At 36.0% G+C, this 27526-nt stretch overlaps 1 protein-coding gene across 1 annotated transcript in view; it reads right to left on the reverse strand.

Annotated features, from left to right (window-relative positions):
- Positions 1-27526, reverse strand: part of PDLIM5 (PDZ and LIM domain 5) — a 178487-nt gene that overhangs the window by 45778 nt on the left and 105183 nt on the right. Inside the window, 8 exon segments of the mRNA XM_087826536.1 lie at positions 755-886; positions 1845-1988; positions 2438-2469; positions 2471-2510; positions 3970-4092; positions 20906-20942; positions 21588-21760; positions 22022-22039. Of these exon segments, the coding sequence (XP_087682662.1) occupies positions 755-886; positions 1845-1988; positions 2438-2469; positions 2471-2510; positions 3970-4092; positions 20906-20942; positions 21588-21760; positions 22022-22039 (699 nt within the window).

Genomic DNA, 27526 nt, shown 5'->3' on the forward strand with positions numbered 1-27526 from the left:
CACCTCCCTTAACGTTACCCAGAGTTATAATTAAGTATACTGAAACTTCCATAACAGTGCGTAGGATACAAACACACAATCAGTAGAGAGCTTATGTCCTATCAGGCTTTTATTAATTGTGGACATAATTGTACACTTGCCATTAATTTCATGTTCTGTCGGAAATCATTTTATACAGTTATTTCATTCAGATTATACCTTTAGTAATGAACACTTGGAAAATATTTATTTTTTTATAGTACACATAAGAATTTTTGCCATAACTGTTACATTTAGGGGGAAAATTAATTTTTATGTGCCAGTATTCCCCAGATACAGCCCAAGTAAAACCTTCATATTTAGAACTATAAGACAGTAGCCGAACAAAACAATTATTTTATTATTCTTTATCAACTTTTCAAAAGGTGTAAAGAGACGTCTTACTATACATTTAACTATTCTACTATAGCTACATCCATGCAATAAGAGGCAGGGTTCTACTGTAATTTAAATACTGGCACAATGACTCATAGCTTCATACCAAACACCAAGTGTGCTAACAAAAGAAGCCAAATAGGGTTAAAAGGCAAGTTAATAATCACACAAAATAATGCACTTGTGCATGAGCAATGCATTGAAAGTACAGTTAATTTAAAGCCAGACACAAATCAGCTCTAGGGATTTCACATCTGGCCTGTTAATATGGTGGTTAAGTGTTACAGAAAGCAGTGTCTTTTACAGCAAACCACCGCTGTGACATCTGCTCCCACAGTACCTTGTTTTCTTAACCTGGATAGAGCCGGCCGAGTTCCTCAAGGGGTGGAGACATGAGAAAGCTAAAGGCTTGGAAACGGGGCTGATGCAAAGTGCATCCAGGAGGGGCTGATACTTTCCAGGACTGGAAAGCCTGCTGAGCATTTAGAAAGAGTTTTAAGTTGAAAAATCACACTGCCAATAGCAGAATGTAGTGAGAGAGAGAGAGAGAGAGAGATAGAAGACAGACAGACAGACAGAACTAAGCAGTAGAAAGAGGCTGAAAAGAAGGGCTAAGAGTCTATTACATTATTTTACTCATTAATACAGAATTGACTGAATTTTCACCAAAAATTATCACTGCAATCTTTTAGAAAGCATTTGATGCTATAACAGACCACTAGAAAGTATGTATAAACAAAACCCACAAAAATAAAAAGGTTTTATTCTTTTATTGGGAGGAAGGGGTGTTACAAACAATAATGAGGCTTTAAGATCACCCCCAAATGTAATCAGTTTGTGGGAGAAGATAAAACCAATAGAAACTCAAAATACCTACTTATACCTGATTCTGTTCCAGACATAAAAACTACAAATTATAGCCTGGCTGGTGTGGCTCAGCGGTTGAACATCGATCGACCTGGGATCCAGGAGATCATAGTTCGATTCCCGGTCAGGGCCCAAGCCCAGGCTGCGGGCTCCTTCCCCGGCGGGGGGCGTGCAGGAGGCAGCCGATCAATGACTCTCTCTCATCATTGATGTTTCTATCTTTCCCTCTCCCTTCCTTCCTCTCTAAAAAAACAAACAAACCACAAAAAAACCCTACAAATTATAAAATCCCAAAAGTCAACAGGCACGCAACATGTAACAATCCACACAACTGAGCAGTGTCATAGACAGATGGCAGAAAAAGGTAAAAGTATGACATAAAGCAAAATCAGGAACAAACATTGTGGAATTCATCTACAACCTAGAAAAACGTCCACAATATGACGAAGATCTTATAACAGAGCTGTGACTGTTTCAAGCAGGTATGTTTTCTTTGAGGTGACGTGTGAGGCAATGAAAAGTGTTGGCATCACATTGGACACACGCGGCACACACAGTTCTACCTGGTTTTTGCAGCAAGAACGGAAGACACACAAGCAGCCGCGCTGCTCAGAGCTGCAGCACTGTATCTAGCAGAAGAGAAGACAGAAAAGTTTCGAAAACCTTCCAAAGAACTTGTCACCACATTTCTTGTGGAGCTGCTTAAATTGACAGGCAGGGAAAGAAAAACAGAGGAGAGGAACAAAAAGGCAAGTGAGAAGAGGGAGCATAATAAAGACAGGAGAGCAAACGTCCTATATTACTATTTAGACGTGCAGGTGTGACATGTCAGAAGGGTAATAGGAGTTCAGGTCATTTAGTCACTGCTGCTATGACTTTTTTCAGAAATTAAAATTTGATATACTATAAATCCTCCATAAAACTTGATTTTGAGGTACAAATACTTTTGAATATATTTAAGTTCACTGTCCCTAATCCTATTTCAAATTAAATCAATATCACATAACAACACACATTTGAAGATTGAGTTGTCAACCACTAAGTAGAAAATAAACCTAAACATGAAGTTTTAATTTCTATAAGTAGAGAAAGAAAAAAGGTTATATCGATTTTTCCAAACTGACTCTACATAAAGGGTTTCATCTTAGAGACAGATGATGATATACTTCCAGAGCCTGACAATTTTAATGAGACTTGTGTTTTCAGGAGAAGCAGGTACAACCTGCTGTCTCTTCAGAAGGAGCAATATAACTGTTTAAAATATTGAAAGTCAAGCTATTTGGGAAGGACGAGCACCTTTGAAAAAGAAAAAGTAGTTACAGTGAATATGACTACAACAGCACCTCCTGGTGCTGTTGTTCTATAATTCTATTTGCAGTTTGCTCTGCGAAGATTAAAAATGCTGGTATAAAATTTTACCTTCAGAACTTTTATTACTTAAAATGATAATTATTCTCCTTTGGTCTCTCAGGAAAGGTCCAACACCTGGGTAGGAATTAACATTCCATTTTTAGGACTGTAATGATTTCCAAATTCGATTATCAAATTGGAATTGAGAATTTCTATTTTATAAAGTAAAAAGAAAGTCTAAAATGCATAACCTGTAGTCTCTCTTCTTCATTTATAACTACAACTTATTAATGAACATCCTCACTATACGACGATCACTTTTTGTGATCAAAATTTGTGACAGTAGCCACTTCCAACACTAAGTAATTACATACTCAGCCCAGGTTAATGAGCTCAGATGTCGAAAACTGTGAGGATGTAAGTCTCGTCTCCTTATCAAAAGCCTTTGATAATCCATTATTCGTTGTTCTGTTCTCTATAACTTTATAAACCATTAGAAGCCAAATTAAAGAAATGGAAGTCACAAAGATATGTTTAACTTTAAGTATAAACTTTTTTGCAAGTCTAAACTTTAATTGAACTCTATGGCCATGTTTTAACAATTGTTGCAAATGGCTAGGAAAGAACGACTGGGGGCTGGAAAGAAAAAAGATGCTTTCAATGGCAGAGCAGGGTAACATGAGTGTCATGCAAAGTGGAAGGACAAAGTTACCCAGTGATTCAACTTTGAGTTTATCAATTACTCTACATCTTTGAGGCAATGGCTACTATTTGGGGGAAGTAATTGTAAATAATAACCAGAAACTTAAGTCTATAAAAAAAAAAAAAATCAGCTAAAAGACAAATCAGCTAAATTATCCTTCCCCTTTAAGAAGAAAAGGCATTTCTTTCGTCATACTGCATCACAATAATAATACAAAAGGACTTACTATCAGCAGAGCCCAGCGAAGTGAGAATTATTAACCTGAATACCTTTAGACTATGTCTAGGTACCTGGAACATACGATCTCTGTGGCTCCTTTTTTAAGAGGTGAATGCTTTAATTAGTAAAGTAGACTTATGACAAACTCAAGAAAGTTGACTTACCAAATCACAGTGAATAAATAAAAAGCACAGCTTTCCTGACTCTACATTAGAACTTAAATCTAAATAAAAAGTGAAAAATAAAAATGCGGTGCAAAGCGGTGTCCCAGGCTGAGCGCCAAGCTTTCCTGTCTACGTATTAATGATGTCAGTTCTGCAATCTATGATCACTTTTTCTTTTTAGTCAAACAATTTTAGTATTTAATTTCACCACCAGCATTAAAATTTAGTCATACCAGGAAGGGAAGACTCTACCTAGAACACGCAGTTACTTTAGAAAGTGTGGCTACTTGGCTACCATTATGTAAATGTAAAACCTGAGGGGTTGCAGGTGGGTGAGGTCCGCTCTTAGGTAGCTCTTCCAGAGAACTGTCAAACCTAAGTTTTCAGAAGTAAAATAAACAAGGCAAAGGAAATATTAATGAAAAGTGCAGGCATCTGTCATCTATACTACCTTTTAAATGTACATTGCTTTTATTTTGGAATACTGGTAAATTTTAATTTCTTATCTGTATAAGGTTAAAACCAAAACTAACACCCTCACCGCCACCAGTACAGGCTGTTTTCCCCCACATTTTTTTTTTAACATAGCTTCTTCCATGTGCTAAAAGATAATGATTACAGGGGAAGAAAGGTGGATGGGAATTCCCACACACTATGTATTTTGCATGCTTCAGGGAAACTTAGGTGCCAAGAAATTAGGTTGTCCAGTATCATACAGCTAGTAAGGGTCAGATGGAATTTGAGCCAGACTTGTCTGTACCATTTCTACTACAAAATGCTTCCCAGCACCTTGTGGAGCAGCTGCCTGAATAACACACTACACAAAAGCAGCTAAGGGTTTCCTTTCAAGTCAGAATGTTGTGTTTGCAGATCAGAAATTGTATTTGTTTGTCTTGATGTAAATAAAGTATTTTATCCAGTCATACAACAAATGTTTGCCTGCAACTATGTTGCTTTGTCTCAATATTTTTTACTTTGTTCTTCTTTTGAATGCCAGAATTAAATTTTAGGAGAATTATTACCAGGTATGGAAAAGATGCAAATTCAGTGTGAGGTTTGAAAGAAGAAAGCACCAAGTATAACACTTTGGGAAGAAAAAAATGAACAGAAAAAATACAAAATAACTCATTATTAAAAAATAAAAAGACTGTGGATGAAAAAATAGAATGGGTCAGTCATATTATACTGATCATCAAGTGGAAACTATAACACTAAGACAAAGAAATAAAAAAGGAGAGGTTATTTTCCCACTTTTCACTTAGCGCTGATCATATCTTTACCAGAGTGTTGAAAAAAAAAAATGTAGACAACTCAAGAAAAATGTTGTGGTAGAACTGAAATATCATTTAAGAGGTAGAGGAGAAGAAGTTAAAAGGGTAAGAAACAGAAGGGGTCAGAACACCTGGCTCTCAGGCCAAATTCTGCCACCATCTGGCTTTGTATGTCCTGGGAACTAGAAGTAATTTTCTTGTTTTTATATGGTTTAAAAAAAAAAAAAAAAATAGGAGATTTAATGACAAATGAAAATTATATGAAATTCAAATGTCAGCATCCATAAATAAAGTGTTACGGAACAGAGCCAAGTTTCATTTATTTACATATGTCTATGGCTACTTTCACACTGTATGCAGGGTTGAGGAGTTGCTCCCCAACCCTAATGTATTTACTGTCTGGATCTTCAAAGAAAAAGTTTGCTGACCCCTGTCCTAGAGAATAACATCTCCACACAGCTACCAGAATACACTTTCAACAGTACAAATCTGACCCTGTCTGTTGCTTAGACCTTCTAGCACAGCTCTAGGGACAACTGTGGTCGTGGGCTACCCGTTACATTCCCCAGCCACGTCTTAGAGAGCTCTTCCTCTCCCTCTGGCCTGCTCCATCCACCTGATCTCCATTTCTTCTTAAAGCAGGCCAAGCTTCTTCCCACATCAAGGCCTCTGTATAGTCTACTACTTCTGGCTTTCTACACCCACCTCTCTACCACACCTTCACCAGGCCAATTCCCAAGTGTCCTTCTGGCCTCCGTTTAAATGTCACCTCCTCAGGGAGGCCTCCCCATTTCCCCATATCACCTTAGGTTACCCATGTCATATTGCTTTCATAGCACCCTGTACAATTCTTTGCACAGAACCTATGATTGTAATTATAGAATCTGTGCAGTTATCTGTTTCAATCTGGACTCTCTCTCTAGATTAGAAGCTCCCTGAGGTCAAGGACCATTCTGTTTACTGGTATAAAGGAAGTGTAAAAAAATGCTTACCACAAAGTAACCAATAAATAAGCATTTGTTGAATCAATGCATGAATGAAATTTATTGTTTTTAAATACAAAACTCGCTCACAATATACATATGTTTATTTTACTGTTTTTTAGGTGGGTTCATTTTGCTCATTTAGTTATTTAATTTTTTAATTGAATTTATTGGGGTGACATTGGTTCACAAAACTATACAGATTTCAAGTGTACAACTCAACAAAACATCATCTACATACTGCATTGTGCATCCATCATCCAAATCAAAGTCTCTTTCTGTCCCCATTTCCCCCCCCCCCGCCCACCTCCGTCTACCCTCCTCCCCCCTTTCCCTCCTGTATCACCATGCTGTTGCCTGTGTCTCTGTGTTACATATATATACTTTTTTTAAAATTATTAATCCCTTCACCTCATTTGTACCTCCTGGAGACTGTATCACAATTCAGGTTAAACAAGTATTGCTGCCTAAGAAGGGACACATCATCAACCTCAAGGAAATGAAGAGTACTCCAAAAATACCTTTAAAATAGCCTTTATAATATAAAGAATTATCAATCATCTAGAAAAAAGAAAATATAAAGAATTATCAATGTCTACATTGTTATTATACAATGAGAACAGGTAAGAAAAGGGAGTGGGAGTTGAAGTTGAGTCTGTTAACACCTCCATGAACTATGTTGCCTGGAAAAACGAGTGCTACTTGAGAAGAAAGCTCACAGAACTCATGAAACACCTTCAAAAGCCAGATTTCCAATTTCCAAACAAATGCACTTGGGAGGTTTCCCATGTGTGACACACTTACCACCTATTCCTTTGCTTAGCCAATCTCTAAAAATACTAGGCTTAAGAAAATCTTAAACTACCTCATTTAATATGGAACAGACATCAATATCAACTCTCATTCTGTCATTCCCTAATATTTATTCTTTTTAGGGTTGGAGGAAGCTCTGATTAATAGCACCTCTGCAGCAGCCAGACGTTTTGCTTTGTCTGTTACTTAAGTGAGTTTTCATTTCTCACCAGAGAGGTATGAAGGCTTGCTCCTTCCCAGATATGTCTGGAGATTTGGGCTTGCAGCCTTCTGGCCTGCTTTTCTCAGCAAAAATGAACAAAAGGACTATTTTTTGCATGATCTTTCTCTGCCTTTCTTTGCATTGTGCCTTTCTATGCTTTTCAGGGGAGAACCAGGTAAGCAATCTACCCAGGTTAAAGCAACATAAAGTTGCCCATCTCACTAAGTTACCTGACCACCCAGCAAGAGGAACCCTTTCTGTTCCAAGTCCTGAGCAGTGTCAAATAGCAACATCCTATGCTAGGTACTCCATCTCCTCCCTTTTCTCAGGGTCCTCAACTGGTCTGTATTTCCTTTGAATTTTCCATTTCTCCTCCACTGCATGCTTTGCATCTCTATTGAAAAATGCTATAGTTTCTCTTAACAACAGCAAAACTACCCGGCCAAACTCTGTTAAATAAATTACTCATGTAGTCTCCATTTCCTCACCTGCCTGTCACTCTTCAACCACTTCAAGAGGGCCTCATTCCCCAACCTCTAAAAACCATATTCTTGCCAAGGTCACTACTGGCTTCTTTGTGGATAAATTCAGAGGACAATTTGCATTCCTCATTTGCTTTTTATTGTGGTAAAACACACACACTCCCCAAAAATTTACCATCCTAACCATTTTTAAGTGTGCAGTGCAGTAGTGTTAGGTATATTCACCTTGTTGTGAAACAGATCTCCAGAACTTTTTCATCTTGCAAATCTGAAACTCTGTATCCATTAAAGAACTCCCTACTTCCCCTCCCCCAAGCCCCTGGTAACCACCATTCCTTCTGTTTCTACAAAGTGGACCACTTTGGATACTTCACATTAGGTGGCATCATACAATGCTGTCTTTCCTCATTTACTCAGTGTCTGTATCTGACGCAATGGACCATTCATCTTCTCCTGTCCTCGGTGCCACAGCCCTATACCCTGGCCTGTTTTCAGTACCATTTCACAGACTATGCCTGGTTGGAGGATGTTTATGCTCTCCATCAGTAATAAAATTTCAAAATGTTAATTTGGCTCATCCATATTTTGATGGAATGGTATGTAAACTAAATAAGCATAACTTCTTCACAAGGGTAACTTTTAAAATATCTGTAAAAGAATGCAGAAACTTTCTTTTGCAGCATGAAAACATCAAGTCTCCAACTAAAAATTTCAATGCCTCCTCAATCCCCATATAAATATTATAAAATAGTCAAACAGTATGACTTACTACATCCTCATGTGGCAAGTTTTCAATATGAAGGGAAATTCAGAAACCTTACAATATGTATTTTATAGCAGGAAAACAATAAAATTTTCTTTGGTATTTTCACCCTTCCACAAAGCAAACATTCAAACAGTAATACTGCTAAGCAGAGAGTGGTATACACCAGGGTCGTAGTTGCATTCTAAACTTCTGGGGTTCATTGCATAGTAAAGCTATTTATTTCAGCCAAGGAAACTTCTAATCATCTGGAAAAATGAGTATCTTCCACCGGCTTCTCGACAATAAATAGGTTGAGTGTGTTCACCTGCAACTCTGATTTCCCTTCTGGAGTTGGACATTTCTGGGGCTCTTAATCACAAACTAAATTTATTAATTGATTTCAATAGCTTTTGTTTCTATAGTGATCTAAAATTATTTGAGCCTACTAATTCTACATTTATTATGGATGGGATCTTGAAGGGAATTTAAAAATCAGCAAGGAGGGGAATCCTTGTTCTGTGCAGAGGGGAGCAGAGAATGCTGACTGTCAGAGGTTAAAGAAGGTCATGAAGTAAATTATCAAACACGAAAATACCACCCAAAATGTGGTTTACTTTTTGTGAGAACAAAGCAAAAGGACTGACTCAAAGAGATTACTTTTCCTGGAGCTTTCCACTTTACTGAAGGGAAGAAAAGAGGGAAACAAAAAGTGATACTTCTGAAGGAATTGGGTCTTATTATTTGTGTTGGGGTAAGAGTTTGCTTTTGGTTGATATACCCCATTTTCTTCACCTTTCAAACTCTGCCTCAACTCTGACATGCTTCTCTGCTGCTTTCCCTAACGATTTCACATTATGTGAACTCTTCAGTCAGCTATACTATTCCTTGATCTCTTTAGAGGAAATGTAATATGGGGTTTAAAGATTAAAAATAAGCATATATTATACTATGCCTGTCTAAAATACCTATATAATGTAAAAATTTTAAGGTATAAGATCAACTTAAAATCAGTTGGAACAATACCCCGATAAAAGCCTGACTCCCTCAGTAACTTGAGGGGTACTTCCCACTAACCTGAGCCCCTCTCACTTTGCATCATCAATTTCGTCACTGGTTCATTCCTGTGAGTGATTTCAGTGATTTCTAGCAGTTAAGGAATAGCTTCTTCTATGGGGCAAAAATCTGCCATTTTGTAGTATTAACATAGTCCCAATGTTATCAAAAGAATTTATATATGATAAAGGTATTTTTTCAGATTCAGGATAAAAGGATGTATTATTCAATAAATAGTGCTGAGTCCATCTGTTACATGAATGAACCTGCCTGAATGCCTACTGTTCAACAGCCACCCACTGTGAATCCTTAAAGAAGCCAAGGGTCTTAATAAAGCCACCAGGCATCTCATTCAACAGCAAGAGTCCTGCCAATATTAGACAAAAGCCAAGGGCCACATACTCTTCAACTAAATATTCTGGGTCACATATGCTGAGCTCTGCCATTCAGCCACACTGCATTCACTCATTCATTCGATAATAAATTATTATTTCAACTGCCACTTCATGCCAGGCATCCTCACATGTTCTACTGCCTACTTTAATTCCCTGCCTTCATGGAGCTTACATTCTAGTGCCCACTTTCATCAAACAGACCATGAGGATCAAGCCCATCATAGTTTCCATCCTGTTTACCTGCCAAAACCAGAAGCACAAACCCCTTGAGTCACCCATCCATCATCTCCTGGACTCTAAATTCCTTTACCATTTTATAGATCTCCTAATCCGATCAATTTCCCATCCCCCTCAGCCCTCAAAAACCTTCTATCCTTCTACACCTTCCTTGCAGTTCCTTTTCTCTAATATCCTACATGTTTATAAACCTGGAGATGACACAAGATCCTCATTACTGTTTCTAACATTATGAGTCATCTTTGACCCTCCAAAATCCCAAGCCGTTGAGGCTCGTGACATCAGACTATCCCACTCACTGCATATGCATTTTCTTGTCTCCGCCTCACCCACTACTTGCGTTAGCCCCTGGCTCACTGCCTTTCTCTTGACTCCATTCCAACTATCTATCTTGATGGCTTCAGTGTTATCCTGGTGAATCACTGAAGAGCCCGACTGCTGAAGTCCTTGACGTCTTCATGTCAGTGATAACTCCTAGGTTATCTTAGCCCTGGAATACCTCGGCCATGTACTCCAGAATTCATAACCTTTACTTTCTTATCAACAAGTCTAAGCTCTGGATTTTAAGAACATTCTCTTTTTTTCTAACTCACTCATTCCTCTACCTCTTGATTCTATTAGCTTTTTTACTATAATGAATTGACTCCTACCGACTGAATTAATTCTTACCAAATTCACTGACTCAGCAATGGTCCATTATCTATCTCCACAGCCCCCGATATTTCCACACTCCTGACAGTTCCTGCTCTAAAATACAAACCCGTCCAATTCTCTACATCTCCATTAGTACCCCCATCGCCTAAGCCACGATCCTCTCTTGCCTGAACTAAGGGAGTCCATAGAACCAGTCTCCTGCTTTCATTATTTCTCCCTTACAATCAATTTTCCATAGCATTCAGAGTGATCTTTTAAAAACACACACCAGATGTTACTCCCATGATTAAAACCCTATTATTTGGCTTCCTATTTAATTGGGACAAGAATCTGAATCCCTTAACATAACATACAAGGCAATTACTGGATTTACTTATTATATATAATAAATCAATATATAATAAACATGAGCAAAGACCACTGCTAATCTATGAGGCCTGAGACTGAGGGAGAGTGTTCGGGGAGGAAGAAGACAGTTCCAAATTTAGCTCAAGGAACTAGCCCATATTAACAGCTAAAATCAATTACTCATATAACTGCCTCTGACCAGACAGCTTAATTATCCCATGATTTTTCAGTTGATGTTCTTGGGATTATTTATGTAATTGTCAGAGATTAATGTCAAGGATTAAACATAATATATGCCAGATGAGATTTTACTAGTGTAGAATAGAACTACTGCTTGCCTTATAATTTTTAGGAGCCATATGACAGACACACTACTGGGTTTATTTTCTTCTAAAATCCCTAATTTTTTAAATATTTGTTTTTGCTAACCTTCTCACCCCACCAAATATGTCCTATAAGAATGATTTGATACAAACTACAAATAACCATATTAAACTTTCTTTCTGTCGCTTTCACTGTTTTTTGGGGGTTTTTTTTCTTTTTTTTTAAATATTTTTTTATTGATTTCAGGGAGAGGGAGGGATAGAAACATCAATGATGAGAGAAAATCACCGACCAGCTGCCTCCTGCACAGCCCCTACTGGGGATCGAGCCCACAACCCAGGCATGTGCCCTGACCGGGAATCAAACCGTGATCTCCTGGATCCTAGGTAACGATGCTCAACTGCTCAGCCATGCAGGCTGGGCTCTTTTTCTTTTTAAAAGTTATTTTTTTTCTTTTCTTTCTCTCTCTGTTTTTAAAAGCTAGACTAGGTACACTTTCCTAGACTTCCAATGTACTTCTGGTTATGGAACATGTATGCTAGTCCTACCTGCTTGACGATACTTACAGACTTAGGCAGTAAGCTGCAGGGGTCCTCATGCAAGTCACCGACTGATCCTTTAAACAATATCCTTCGGTTAAATGTCTTCAACCTGTTATGAATCTACATTTGACAGTCATGAGCCTCATTTCATTTTTAAATCCAATGAGATCTCAAGAGTCTTTCTCTTTGATGACTTGTTAGAATTAGCACTTCCCCCAATCTATCCAAAATGTGTTCAGTTGGATGTGATTTGTTTCCTGAGAACTTAATGCTGGGTCCTGGCAATTCTGCCCTCCTTTCCTTAGTGTTCTCTAGTCATGCTTATTTTAAGAATGCCTTCCAAACTTTTTTCCAGGTGACCTCAACTTCAAACTAGTTTATAGTTTAAAAGTTAACCTTTTTCTTTCTTTGAAAATCAGTACTATATTTAACTTTTCCCAGTCTTCTATTTTCTTTCCCATTCTCCAGGATTTTTTTTTAATGCTACTCAGCATATCTCACTTGTTAGTTCTCTAAAAACTGGGCTATAAATCATTGAGAAAAAGAGACTACAGAGAGCTCCTTGCAATACACTTTCTATCAGGGGCTTCAATTCCCTCCAGAATATAAATAAACCAAAGCGTTTTCAGTTCTGAGTTTGTGTGGTGTTTTGTTTTTTTGCTTATTTATATCTTTCAACAATGAACACTTATTAATTTCATAATAACCCTGGACATCACCACTTTAGTATATTACTTTTTGATCTCTTGAATTAATGCTATCTGGTTGTTTTATTTTCACATTTAAATGTTTTTTGCATGTGTGTATGTACATTCTCTAACATTCATGTGGTGCTGCTTCAATATCCCTGCTAATATCACTGCTAAGAGATTTGAGGATTTTAATGAGATGTTGATTCCACTGCTATAAGCAAATGCTCAGTCTGAGTCTACCAAGTTTAAAAGCGTTGCTTCTTTGTATTAAAACCTCAAATTAATCTATTTTCTAACCAGTGATATACAACTACTTGAAGCCATTAAAAATCCTTCAGAAATGTTCTCAAACATTTTTTTTTCTTAGGAACTACTTAGGATATCAGGATAAAGAATTAAAGCACATGAAGACAAAATAAATGTGTACCACTAATCAAAAATTAAAGCAGTGTCATCCTAGCTTTAACACAGTCTTCCAGTCAAAGAAATAAATACAGATTCTTCAGGAGTAATTAATTAGGTGCATCTGGGAGATGAACAACTATCAATAAAGATGGACATAGAAGCAGCACCCAACATACATTTGTTAATAGATATCAAAATAGAGAAATACAAAAGAGGAGACATGGACAGTTGAGAATGCTTTGAAGATTAATGTAATTTGAAAATAGTTTTTTAATTTGATTAAAAAAAATAAATGCTCCTAATTCATTTTTTCAAGCTGTGATTTTCTTTTGAAGTAAAAAAAAAGTAAACTGCAGGAGGTGTCTTCAATATTGAGTTTTAGTTAGGAAGGCAAGTTCCTTTTATTTTCTGGTTTAATTCAATAAAATAATTTTGTTGTGTTATTTATCTCTCTAGAGGTAAAGTGGAGAGAATTTACCCAAACACCATTATAAGAGAAGTATTGCTGATCTGATAAAACTTCTAGGGAACTTAGTGCATATTCTAGACTACGAAAGTCAATTTTTGTATATTACAAAAACAGACTTTTGTGAGAATATACAGTAAATAGGAACTATGTTTCTTGCTTCAATAATTTTTACTCTCATAAGGAAATAAAATGTAGTAATTACTTATGTTCAATAGGTGGCAACCTCTACATTATAGTCACTAAACCAGCATTTGCACTGGACAGTATAATACACCAGAAAAAAATGAAAAGAAGTAAATTACAAATATTCCATATTTTGCAATAGATGAAAATATTGCTTGGTTATATACTCATTTTTATTTTGGCTTGTGGTCTTTTTTCGAGGTTGGTGTACATACTTTGCAGGACTGTACATGTAAGATAATACCATCTAAGAGATTCTATCTGGCTGATACTGTTTTAGTTTTATTTTTTAAAATTAGACTGTGCTGCGGAAGCACTGGTGTTCTATGTTTTGTGCAAATTCAATTGTTCAATTCTGAGCTCATGAAGATTTGTAATAGGAGATGAGGGAATGACTTCTGATTTCTTTGCATAGCTTATGAAGGACAGTAGTTTTAGATAATTTACTGAAATGACATGAGTCTTAATAAGGATATGCAATGAAGAGTCCAGTATATTTGTGAAACACAGCAATAACAAAGACGTGGAACAGGTCAGCAAACTGTGTGTCTTCATTAATCTATTTTATATGGGTTGTATGATATCTGTGAACCAGCTAAAAATTTTTGAAAACTTGTAAAAAGAGTATTGTTTAGAAATATTTATGCAGTTTCTGCTTTCTAAATTTTCAATGAATGTACAAAAGTAATAGGTGCCTGTTCAAGAAGTCACTTAAGATCTGTTCTCACAGCCTTCAGCTAAAAATCATGCGGACATTATTTAGTGCTATGGGACAGCCTATAAGAGAATATTTTCCCCCATTACTGTTTCAGTTTTGTGTAATGTAACTGGTGACTGGAGTTTGAGTCACTTTCCTACTAAAGGGAGAGGCAGCCACTCCTCCCTTGATGAGTATTTTAAGTCATTGACACCTGCAAATCCCTGTCATATACTATTAATTCTTAATCATAATATGCAAAAAATCAGAATCTACCATTCCTTGAACAAGAGAGACAAAAGACTGTTAAAAAGTACTGCCATCTTGGAATCTCATCAAAAACAAATTTTCATTTGATTTTTAAAAAAGTCTTTGGTCAGGATGCATGCGGGAGGCAACCAATCGATGTGTCTCTCTCACATCAATGTTTCTCTCTCTCTCTCCCTCCCACTCTCTCTGAAAAGCAATGGAAAAAATATCCTCAGGTGAGGATTAAAAGACTAAATAAATAAATAACGTCTTCCAAGACTATTTAACAGATATCATCAGGGAAAATGTGTGAATTTTGTCAATTAGATTGCACAAAGTACAATTCTTCTTTTAAACAACTTAGGTATTGTTCCACTTTTCTTCCAGTACAGATATTAACATGTTGGCATTTTTATGAAAATTTGGCCTTATATTGAATTTATATTCAATTAAAAGTTGTACATATCATGCTGTAACCAATTTCCTTAAAATTCAACTTTAGGAGGCTGGAGAAATATGCAATTATACACAGGTAAGAACCATGTTTTAGTGCTAGCTTAGTGCCCAAGACGGTGGGATATTAAAACCCTTCTGTTCAAAGAGCTTGTTCTCTAGTGAGGGGTACAACACATGGAGACCAATACCTGTCACCCAAAGTAGAAAAAGAGGCACCACAGCAGAGGTAACAACAAAGCTTCCAACTGGGTCCAAGTCAGTGACTCTACTTCAGAAAAACTTTTTTTAGATGCTAAATCTGTCGAATTGAGTATTTGTGCAGAAAGGTAGCTGGCATATGTAATGGAAGGAATTATACACTCCCTCCCTTTCCAATTCATATGTTGAAAGCCTCTCCCCAATGTGACAGTGTTTTGAGAGGGGGCCTCTAAGAAGGTAATTAAGAGTAAATGAGGTCATAACGTAGGCCTCTAATCCAATAAGACCTGTGTCCTTATAAGAAAAGGAAGAGACACCAGAGGTCTTTGTGCAGAGGGCAAAGGCCATGTGAGGACATGGCGAGAACGTGGCCATCTGAAGCCAGACAGGCCTCACCAGAAAGCACTCCCTGCTAACATCTTAATCTTGGACTTCTAGCTTCTAGAATAGAACTGTGAGAAAATGAATTTCTATTGTTTAAGCCATCAAATCAGTGGTGTCTTGTCATGGCAGCCTGAACTAATACAGTATGTTTACCAGAGATGAATCTTACAATCCTAACACCCACTTTCAAATTGAATTTGTATTTTTATATTTATATTATATTTATATATACATTTCTAACAATTTTCCATTTATATACATGGTCTTATATATTGAATGTACAGAGCTTTACTGACATAGCATCCAGGAAGAAATACCAGGCCTATTAGAATGCTTTTCCTTCAAATTTATCCTATTACACTAAGACTCTTGTCTTCAAAGAGCTTATACTCTAGTTGGAGATTTAGGACATATAGACAAGTGTCTACAATACAAATTAGAAAAGGTGTTGCCAAAAAAGAGGTAAAAATAATACAGTATGTAACTTCAGAAGTGACAAGATATTTCTGCTGTGGAAGGTGGTGTACTGTGAGTGAGAGTGTTTGGCCGGAGTTCTAGGAAGGTATCAGGAAACCTTGGAAGGGATCATTTGCAGTCAGCGTCGTTCTTGGTGTGGCAGTGTGATGCTTTTATATGTGGAATTATTCAGAGCATTGCACTTAGTATCCTTAGTCCCTCAGGAGCAGCTCCTGGCCTTGTAATATCTGCATTATCTCCCTACATGTTCCCAAAGGCTACTCAGCAGCAGCATCTCTTCCAGGAGAGAACCAGAAGTAAATCTCTACGGATGTGAAGACAACGGCAGAAGTGCTCAAATAAAAGTTATTACGTGACTGATTAAATGACTAATACACTTGATTTTTAAAATGCTACATGTGGGAAATTATAACATATGAAATCATAATATTTTATTAAGTGCTGCTTTCCACTTACAAGTGTTTAATACATTTACTCAGAGTCAATCCTAATGTTCTATGTTAAAGCTTCTCAGTTCACTGATTCATTCATACAGCCCTGACTGCATCTGATTTCTAAACCTTTACCTACTCATTACTCCAGGATATTTCTGATAAAATCAACAAATATCCTTTCCTTTTGACTTCCATATGCACCCAGCAGCAGTATCAAGTCCTCTACTGAAGCAGTATCTGGGTATGCATCACAGCATCCACCACTGACTCGGACTTCGTATTTTAAAGTGGAAACTCAGGGGCAGGAAGGGGCCAGTCAATTACAAATCTGAGTCCAAAACCCAGAATTTATCATTCCCTGTTTTTTGCCATTCTAACCAGGAAAATATAAAATAAAATACGGATGTCTATTTTGGAAACAATGGGCAAGAAAATATTAACATGGTTTAAGGGATATTCTTTAATGGGATAAAGAAAAGGGTCCAAACAATTCTAGGAAAGTTTATAAAGAGAATGCTACATTGTCAAATTCATCGCTTAATTATGAATAGAGCATTGTATATCAAATTTCTATACGTGAATCTTTTGTTTTTGAATGGCTCTGTGTACACCTTACAGGGCATTCTGTTCCCTACACGTATGTTGCCAACATACACTGTATTAAACGCCTGCTTTTTTAGGTCTTCAATGGGTCTCAGAGAGAAAAGCATTACGTTGGTAACTATGCTCAGGGCTGACACTAACCAGGTGAGTGTACATAGTTTATTTAGCAAATTGGTTAATCTGCTTGGTTCTTCATTTTCTAATTTTACCTGAAAGTGGTTAGATATGACAATAACTTCCCATTTGAAATGCCATGGTCAGTAATGGGGGTACAAGTTCGTTGCCTATGTGCATAAATGTTGTGTTTTTGTATCATGTTTCCCCTCATATATGGCCTTTTGGACACACTGTCTTTTATGTTCTGTGCTCGCCAAGCTCCTTTCCACCTCAGGGTTTCCACACTTGTTGTCTGTCTTAAACACGGAACCCAAGACATCACAAGACTGACCCTCTTTCCTCTCTCAGGTGATGGCACTAAGGTGATCTCCTCAGAGGTCCACACAATCCAAGTACTCCCACCCTGCCTAACCCACATTTCCTTTATATTAACATATTTTATTATCTTGATAACAATTATCTCATATTATCTTGCTCATATATTTATCTTTTATTCAATACTGAATCCCTTGCACATATCAGTGCCTAGTATTTAAATATTCAATAATTATTCATGTGAAAAACTAAATGCAGGCAATGAGTGTTTATGATTTATGTAATTTTCAATACACATCAGAAACACAACAATTGCGAAATCATTTGCCTGGAGGAAACCAATTCATTCTACATTTCTGAATAAATTTTAATTAAAAATGGACTGCTACTATCTTAATAGCACAATTTCCTTAAACAAGCTAAGGTATTTTTAATCTGAATCTTTTTGAAGGATATAATGATATACAAAATGAGTATGTTTCTGTTTCCACAAATAACGTATTTTTTAAAGTAACAAAACTACTGTGTGGGAGACATTCCATCTTCTGACTAGTTAAACACTTTAAGGGATAACATGCTGAAAATCCTTAAGGGTAACTTACCAATTTTACATTAAAAACAAGCCTATGATAAAGAAAGTCTGTATAAGAGAGACAAACAAAAACAAGCTATAAATTAGGCCACTAGACTTACAATAATATTTTTCCAAGACGCTTTTATAATTTTTGGCTCACTTCTAAGCTAGGAATATAAGATGTCCCAGAAGATTAACTGAGTTTAAGAATTCAACCTCTGGCAGGGTCAAATGGAATGTCCTTTGTGATCCTGGCTAAACATTTACCCTAACACTCAAATATGGACCAATCCATTTATCTATGTTTATACTTTCAGTGTGACATGAAATACTTTCTTTTCAGCTAGACAAGGTATTAAATTATTATTTTCATTTACACCTATTTCAAGTTATAAAGTCATATACTCAATTCTCTTATCTTGATTAGGGAAAAATTCTTTATTTACCTAAAACTCTCTTTCTAGTAGTTCTCTCATTTCTGTTGTTATTCTAGAAATTTGGTTCTTGGTGGAAAATAGCACATTCACTCTATCCACACAATTAATCTTCATGAGAGTTTTATTCTATCTTCTTTCAAACATCATCTTTTGTGATCAATAAGGAGCTATTAGGTATAGGAAAGCCTATACCTAGTTTTTTGTAGAGGCCAGAGACAGTCATAAATGGGACTGATGTCAGGATGATGAAATCACTGCAGTATCTGAAGAACTGATGCAGTAAAAGGCATTTTAATATCTTATGAAGTAGAGCAGAAATTAGCATAAATAAATCCTAGAATTATTTTTAAAAGTACTTGGCAGGCCAAATTTTAAATAGTAATCAAACACTGACTAAAATTAATGTTAGTTTCTCCAAATTATCAGGCAGATGTCCCAGTCAATGGTAACTTTAAAGTGACATGGAAAAATTAAAATAGAACCTTGAATTCAGGTAAGATCCTTCAGTAATCATTTTCACATGAAGGCTAATTCTAGGTTGTGCCATAGTCTAACTGATCTTATATGTTACTTAAGATGTTATGATAAATAATGTAACAGTTCGGGGGGGGCGGAATTAAATAGGGGGCTTTGTCACATTCCACACTCACCTTTTAGTAACCTCACAGAATTAAAAAGGTTTCCCAAATGAATGTCAAGATAATTATTTATTTTACCCAAGTAACATTGTAACAAGTCTTAGATGGCATTGTTACCGGCCTCAAGGAAACAGAACACAAGGTACAAAGCTAAGTTAAAGGCAACTTTATTACAATACTTTTCCAAACTTCAAAATGCATTTAGTATTGCATTTAGACCTAATATATAATACATTATATTACAAGACAGAAAGCATTTCTGGTCAGATATTTAGCTTGAATGTTTTGCTCAAAACAGAGCTTCCTAAGAATAGCAGCAACACACAATAGTGTATATCACTGAATAAAACGTTTCTCTGATGTCTCATGAAGAATCATTCATATTGCAGTTTATTTTTGTTTATTCCTCTGATTTAGAAACAAAGCAAAGCTATCTTTTCTATGTCTTACTAGTTAATGCCTAGAGGTTGTCTATATCCTAATAATATCCACCAGCTTAGAAATATTTCCTTTGGTAGAAAATATGATTTTTAAAAAAATTAACCAAACCAAACAAACAGCATATTCTTCCCCATTGCAAATAGGGGCAGAATTCTCTTCTTTCCTTTTTGGGGAGCCAAATCTCGGCTTCCTCTTCTTCATCTAGCCATCCTATATATTACCTGCTTTAAAAGATACCTAAGTCTATAATGAAATCTATTCTAATAAAGTCTTCTAGTTTTAATTCACAACCACTCTGAACATTATGTAATAATGAACTTAAAAGTAATCTTGGGAAATGTAATACCATAAAGGAACTATTTTCCAAATTAGACAAGGACATTATTTGCTCACCCACCTCTGCTTCACACGACCAAACCAATTGAGCTTACAAACAAAGAATTCCCTTTCCAAGGTTACTACCCCAATAACAATGGAAACATGTAAATCCACTGGCTAGATCTATTCCCTTCACATACTCTCTTGGTTTAACGTCTGTGAGATACCGACTAACACCATACATGTGCATCCTCCTCATTTTCACAACAGCAGAAATGGTTAGAAAAGTACAGAAAAGCTTCTATTGTTTCCATAAGGCAAATTTAATACAGATTTTGCTACGAAATTGGAAAAAAGAAAAAGTGAATGAAAAGGTATGTGCTGGCTGCTTGAGGGGGCAAAGCTCATGAATCACTGTACGTTAAGAGCACGTGCTGAAACTTCATGGTGCCAGTCACGTAATTTTGTGTATTTGGGGCTAAAGACGTGAAGGGGTATCTTTTCCCTGTGGAAACAGAAAAAAAGAAAAAAGAAAACAAGAAAAGTGATAGAAGAGTCATAAGAAAGAGCAAGAAAAAGTTTCTAAACTTCGTTCATCATGCAGAAAACATGCCTTATAAAGCTTAATTTCACATAGCCGTTTTATTTAATAGCAAAAGATTTTAAGGGTAGAGCACTTTTAGAAATACAAAAATTAATCTATAGAGCCCTCTTGAAAACGTCAATTTTTATGCCCAAAATAAAGTGACTACAAGATCACATGAACTCATTCAGAGACAAGAGTGTTAGCAAGCAGCCCAAATACACCCTTCTGCCCATTTATTTCAACACTAAAGAGAATAAACCTTAGATATAAAATCCAGATAGTATCTACAAATAATAAAATCTGTAAGTTGTACATTTAAGTTCCACAAAAGCCACCACAGTTAAATGCTTAGCCTCTAGTTGCAAAGACAAAATGCCATACCGTTACACTTGAAAACATAAACAACAAACTGAGACCATTCACGAAAGAAAAGCATTCAATTTACCAAAATAAATGGACAACTTACTTTGCCTTCTTTGTATTATCAGTTTCAGATTCTTTCACTGAAATATAATAAGCAATATTCAATATTAGTTTGCTTTTAAAACTAAAATCACTTAAGCCAGAGATATCATCAATCCATGTGCTACAAGAATTTTTTTTTAAAAAACATGCACTATCTGACTATTTAGTAAGGGGCACAGACCTCTTTCCCCTTAGACTGTCAAATTAAAAAAATGACATTAGCCAACATAACAATAGCCATCTGGTGTAAATGAATCAAAATTATACCTATTTTTTTCATCAGATCAGCAAAAAACATATTTTTTGGTGTGCCACAGAATTTTAGTAACTAGTTCATGCATGCCATGAGTTGAAAAACGGTTGAAAATTGCTAACTTAAGCAATTACATGTACCAATCCACACCAAATGGTCAAGCTGCACAGAGCCACTAAAAAAAAAATCCCGTGTCATCTTGTCACTGGTTCTTTACTACAATCAGTACCATTACTGCTACTGCTTCTACACTTTTCAATGTAACTCTCCTGGGCTTGGTTTCTTATTTACAATACCCATATTATGTATGGCATGATTCAAAAGCAAGCTGTCTCAGGAAAATTACTGTTTTCCAATAACTGTCTGTCTAAATGCTACTTCCCTGTGGCAAAGAATATCCATCTACTTGAGTGCCTAGCTATTCACTTACGATGTTCAGTCCCAGTGATCTGGGCCAGGATTCGGAAAGAGCGAGACTGAGTCGTGCCAGTCCTCGGATGCCAGTCTTCAGTATCCTCGATCAGCCTCTTCTTGCTGGCATCGCTGTGAGTAGGTATGTGATAAAACTCTGTATTACGCTCCACAATGTGTTTTCTCGGTGGGCTACGATTAGGAAGAAAAAATGAATGAAAAATTTATGATTATATTAAGGATAAATACCCTCTGCCAAATTATTTATAATGTACACATTTAATCCTCAAGTGTTCCTTTTATATATTTTGTTTTTGCAAGCATACATAGTTTCGATTATTTCTTTAAAAAAGGGCACCCTTCTAAAATAAAATGGGCTATGTGTTTTTTTTTAATTAGGAAAAAAGGGTACATCTATGGTAATATAAAATATCTATTCAACAGAAAGGTTACCGTTTAGGTGGGATTTTCCTTTTTAAGTGACAGAAGAAGGCAGCAGAAGAGAGATTTCCAAAATGAAAAGGAAAAGAAAAGATTAAGAAAAGAAGGAAACAAGAAATTAAAAAGTCTATAGAAGTTAAAATAAAACAATTTGAAATTACGTACTTGTATTGTTCATCTAATGCCTAACAAAGCATAGATAGGGATGACATTCCCAATCACTGCTAAATATCAAGATGCTGCTAAAATGTATTAGCTTTCACAGAATTAAATGATCGTCTTCACCAGGCCCGGGAACCAAGAATGGTTGAGTACAGGCTAAACCAGCAATTCCAAACACAGTTTTAAAATGGGACAGAAGTGTTATTTTCTAGTTTTCTCATTCATATGTACAGACAACTATCCCTCATCCTTAACAGACTGCAGAATCAGCATACTGAAGAAGAGTATATCAGAAACCAATGAAAGGTTTATCAAAAAACCCACATATAAATCTTGGCTCTCTGATTTTCCAGATGTGTGATTTTGTACAAGTCGATCTCACTAGGCCTCAGTGTTTTCATTTATAAGACTAGAGTATCACACACAAAGTCACATTGCTCTGAGGATTACATGAAATAATATATGTGAAAGGGATTTGTAAACTATAAGAGTTTGCTAAGAACAGTCATTTTTCTCTTAACAAAACATAAACATTGGGGACTTTACAAGTATATTATTTTTAACACTTTAACCTAATATTCAACAAAGCCTAAACTTTTTTAAAATAGACATTTTTTAAAATTAGAAAAAAAAAGGCATAGATTACTTTGTAACCACAGACCGGGCAGATATAAATTCCTAAGCAGACAATATTTCATCTTAGGCAGTTACTTGAATAACTTTATTTTAGTTATTAAACTTACAGTTTTAAATTTCTCTATGATTAGTGATTGTAATAGTTTACACCTAAATGGTGCCAATTTCAGGCAAAAGACTATTTTATCATCTATAAAAGGTTTAGTCTATAAAAATACAAAACAACAGTGTAAGATTGAGACACCAAGAAGAATAAAATGACACCAGCTAAAAATATATTTTAGCTGAGTCTCACTTGCAAAAAGTAGTAATACACCTTGGACTCTGTGACATTCACCACAGCAAAGGTCTTGTGTTAAATGACATGAGTTCCTGAACATTTACTTAGTATTTTCTGGCTTTGAAACTCTAGACTCTGGTGACTATGATTAAAAAAAAGAATAATCTCAATGATTTGATTTTATTTTACTTTTAAAAAATACATCTTTATTGATTTCAGAGAGAGGAAGGGAGAGGGAGAGAGAGAGATAGAAACATCAATGATGAGAGAGTCATTGATCGGCTGCCTCCTGCACACCCCCAACTGGCGATGGAGCCCACAACCCAGGCATGTGCCCTGACCAGGAATCAAACCTCGATCTCCTGGATCCTAGGTTGATGCTCAACCACTGAGCCATGCCCAGCCGGGCAGTGATTTTATTTTTCAAAATGTATTTGGGATAGAATATAAACTTAACTAGCAAGAGCAAATAATTTATTTCAAAATATAGATATTAAAAATTAGCAGGTTTATTCAAATTTTTAAAAAATACTGAACAGGGCAGGTCTGAACTCTGACCTACATCTCCAACACAGATAAACACTGTGTATAATGCTTTTCTATCTCCCTAAGGTTTGGCTTTATTAAGTTTTTCCACTGCAGAGGTGTGGGTGCTGTACACACACCCACTGATTCATATGAAGTTCTCTAACATGGAAAACATGTTTCCTGGGCTCCTTAACATATTTGAAAATTCTTGCAATGAGAGGATATTAAGAAAATTTGCTGGTGGTGTTAAGTTGAAAGCAAAATGGGAAGTTAACAGAGAGACAATGATGAAAATCACAGAAGGAACCAGTGATTAGGTACTTACACGGTGCCAGGGTTACTGAAAGAGAAATAATACACACACACAAAAATGTGATAGAGTAGAGAAGACATTGATGTTCCCAGGATGATGTAAAATCGACAAAGACGAGGCCAAAAAAAGAAGAAAAGAACAAAAATGAAATAACAAAATTCAAAGCAATGAATTTACATGAAGATGTTACACAAAAATCATGCTTCAAAATTATCATGTCAGCACAAACAAAAGTGAACAAATGTTAGTCAAAATTTTGTTCATTATTATTATTTGGACAACAGTCTTATCTGCGTTTTTGTTTGTTTCCAAAAACACTGAAAAATACTTTATATATCAATGCTAGTTGAAGCCTCAAGTTACTAATGCCGAGAGAAAGGTCCATTGTTCAAAAAAATTTCTAGGCTTTTATAAAATTCATTTTAGCATGAATCTAAATTCCTACTATGTTCCTAACAAAAAGCACAGAATAAAATAATTATTAGACGTAAGATGTAGAAACTAATTGTTTTAGAATCATTTTTAAAATCAGAGAGAATAAGAGAAAAATTGCTCTTACATAATATAAGTAATATATAGTAATTGCAAGTGTAATCACACATAATTATCCTGAATCAGGAATGATGCACTATTTGAAAATTTTCTTATTTTTTAAATGCAGTAATTATGATGAAAAATACAGGAAGCACAGGGGGAGGGGGGTCATAAATAATGGGCTATTATTCAATCTTCATACTCTCCCCTGCCCAGCACTACCACTACCCTCATTCACAAGCAAGTCCCAGTAAGTTTAGAACTGATTTGTAGGAACTCCATAGTTCTGTGTTATCAGCAACCTAATTTACCCAGAAAGGCATGTCTAATATAGTAAAGGAACTAGGTTAACAATATCTAAAGAGGGAAAACCTCAAAACTTAATTCGCTCACATAACCTGTTAAGTACAGAATCATAAAAAGCTTTAATAACCCTTGAACAAACAACATGGTGGTTAGGTGTGCTGACCCCCTGCAGTTGAAAATCCACGTATTACTTTTGACTTCCCCCAAACTCTGTAGTTCCCTGGCATCCTCCAGGGATTGGTTCCAGGGGTCCCTTCGATACCCAAATCCACAGGTGTTCAAGTTCCTTATATAAAATGGTGTAGAACAATGCATACAGTCGTCCTTCTGCATCTGTGGTTCCCAACCATGGATCAAAAATACTTCTTTTGATCCATAGTTGGCTGAAATCGATAGATGCAAAACTCAAAAGAGTCAACTGTATGTTTATTGAAAAATTCTGCACGTAAGCGGATCTGTGCAGTTAAAACCCATGTTGTTCAAGGGTCAACTGTATATTCATATTCCATTAAGGACAGAGGAGATAAAGTATAAACTCTGGTTTCTCAAAACACTGTTGAATCAATTGTTCTGCAATAAAGGTTTAGTCAGAGTAACTAATAATTCATCATAAACATAGTAAGAATAACTGCCAACCAGTTTTAATACTAAGACTGTGCAATGTGGCTATATTTCCAAACATCAGAGTCAGTTTCATAAACTCAAGGAGGGCTGAGTTTCACTGAATGGGGGTGAGACACAGAGTACGTTGATCTCAATAATTTACCAGTATTTATTATTCGCTAGCCAAAATGCCAAACATACCCTCCTCTGGCTTTCTGTTTTAAGTAGCAGGGAAGCAGCTTTTCAAAATAAACTCCCCACAACAGAACAGATTTTAGATATATATTTAAACATAAAGTTTCGGGAAATAGCTTTATGTCAATATGAAGTTGGGGAGTATGTTCTACAGTGTGGTGAGGATCAGCAAATGCATGGTTGAATGGTTTCAACATAAAGATGCCGATTTGAATAAGCCAAATACTTTCATGCATTTTAGAAAATTTGCCCAAGTGAAACAGCCCATCATACACCACAGTGGCATTTGTGCCAATGTGACAGCCATGACCTGGCTTTTTACCCCGGCTGTGCTGCCCACCTCCCTCTGCCCTGAGCAAGCTGCAATCTACAGGAAGAAGTCTCTTTTCCTCAACAAGGAAATGGATTACAACTTCTCCCTCTTTCAGACTTGCTGTAAGGGTGTATGTTTAACATATTTATTTGAAGGCATCCTGAAACTATACAAATACTGGTGTGTTGTTAGGAGAAATCCCTCCAATGCTCAATACAAAAAAGTACTATCAAGCCCAACTAGTTTAGGCACACTGTGTACTCATATAGCCTCAATTCACTCAATTTATCCTCTAGTCTATAATCATTAAAAACAAGTAAGAATTCAAAGTAACAGAAATAAGCCCAGTTCACACAAACAGATGATACAGAGGAAGGCACGCCAAAATTTGATTTAAAAAAAATGTAGGCTCCAATTTTAGCTGTAACACTTACAAGCTGCTTGATTTGAGAAAATTAAGTAACTTCTCAGCATTCAGTTTAAATGAGCATTAAGTTGCATAATGCATTTAGGAACACCTAGCACAATGCATAGTAATACCTAATTAATTAATTACTCTGAAACTTAATCTTAAATACATACTTAACCTAAATGCTTAAATCTCTTTTTCCAAGGCCCATTTTCACACTTTTACAAGTCAAACTGTTTCATTGGAATCTAGCAACTAGTCAACTAGCAACTTTGTGCATAAGAATTTAACTTTAAAGAGACAAACAATAAATCAGGCTTTGGGGATTTTTCACCAGTTTATTGGTGTGCAATATTCCTTGTGTATATACCATAAAACTGTTCAGTTAGTGAGACCACAGCCACACTGGAATGTAGTAGTTGCTCTAGTAAGTCAATAGTTAACTCTCTTGAGTGTGTCTGAGACAGATATTCCATATTTCTAATTCAACTCTCTTAGAGTAATGATGATGAAATTCCACCACAAGCTCAGAAATGTCGTAACACAAAATTACTTTAAATTCTCATCTAAGGTGATTTTAATCTATTTTTAAAGCTAGTAATCACCAGCCAGTTTACTGTTAATACGAACAAATAGAATAGCAAGGTTTTTAAGTTATACCACAGTGGCTTCCAATGTCTGTGCCAACTACCTGTGTCACTTAATAAGTCGATAATTATCTCTCAACTAATTTCAAAGGTGTATAGGCTTTATCATCCGGTAACACACAATTGCACATAAAGAGGTCTAAACCTTCCAGCCACATTGTTTGAAAAATCAAAAATGTTCTTAGAGACTTTACCTGAAAACACTTGTTTTGTTAGATGAATTTGGAAATCAACTCAGTATCATATATGTCAGTCACTAGTAGTACATGTTTATGCTCCCTCCTCCACTTTTACTTTTTGTCTCCTAGCAGGCTAGACTGATACACATTACATTCCCCAAAGCACTGCCTCTTTTAAGCCATTACACAGCAAGCCCCACATATATTTTATAACAAAAGTCAAACACCCAATATTTATTACCATAAAGCAATTCACCACCACATAGCAATGCAAACCAAATTCAATGAAAAGACTAAATGTGGTTATTCTAAATTATAGCTGTTTTGCAAAATTTAACTTAATTTTGCAAAATTGGGCACTCATGCTGTTTACTCATATATAAATCACCATATTTCCTCTCCAGTAATGTGG

The sequence above is a fragment of the Miniopterus natalensis genome, chromosome 1 (assembly GCF_054644295.1).
Source record: "Miniopterus natalensis isolate mMinNat1 chromosome 1, mMinNat1.hap1, whole genome shotgun sequence".
Taxonomy (NCBI): Eukaryota; Metazoa; Chordata; class Mammalia; order Chiroptera; family Miniopteridae; genus Miniopterus; species Miniopterus natalensis.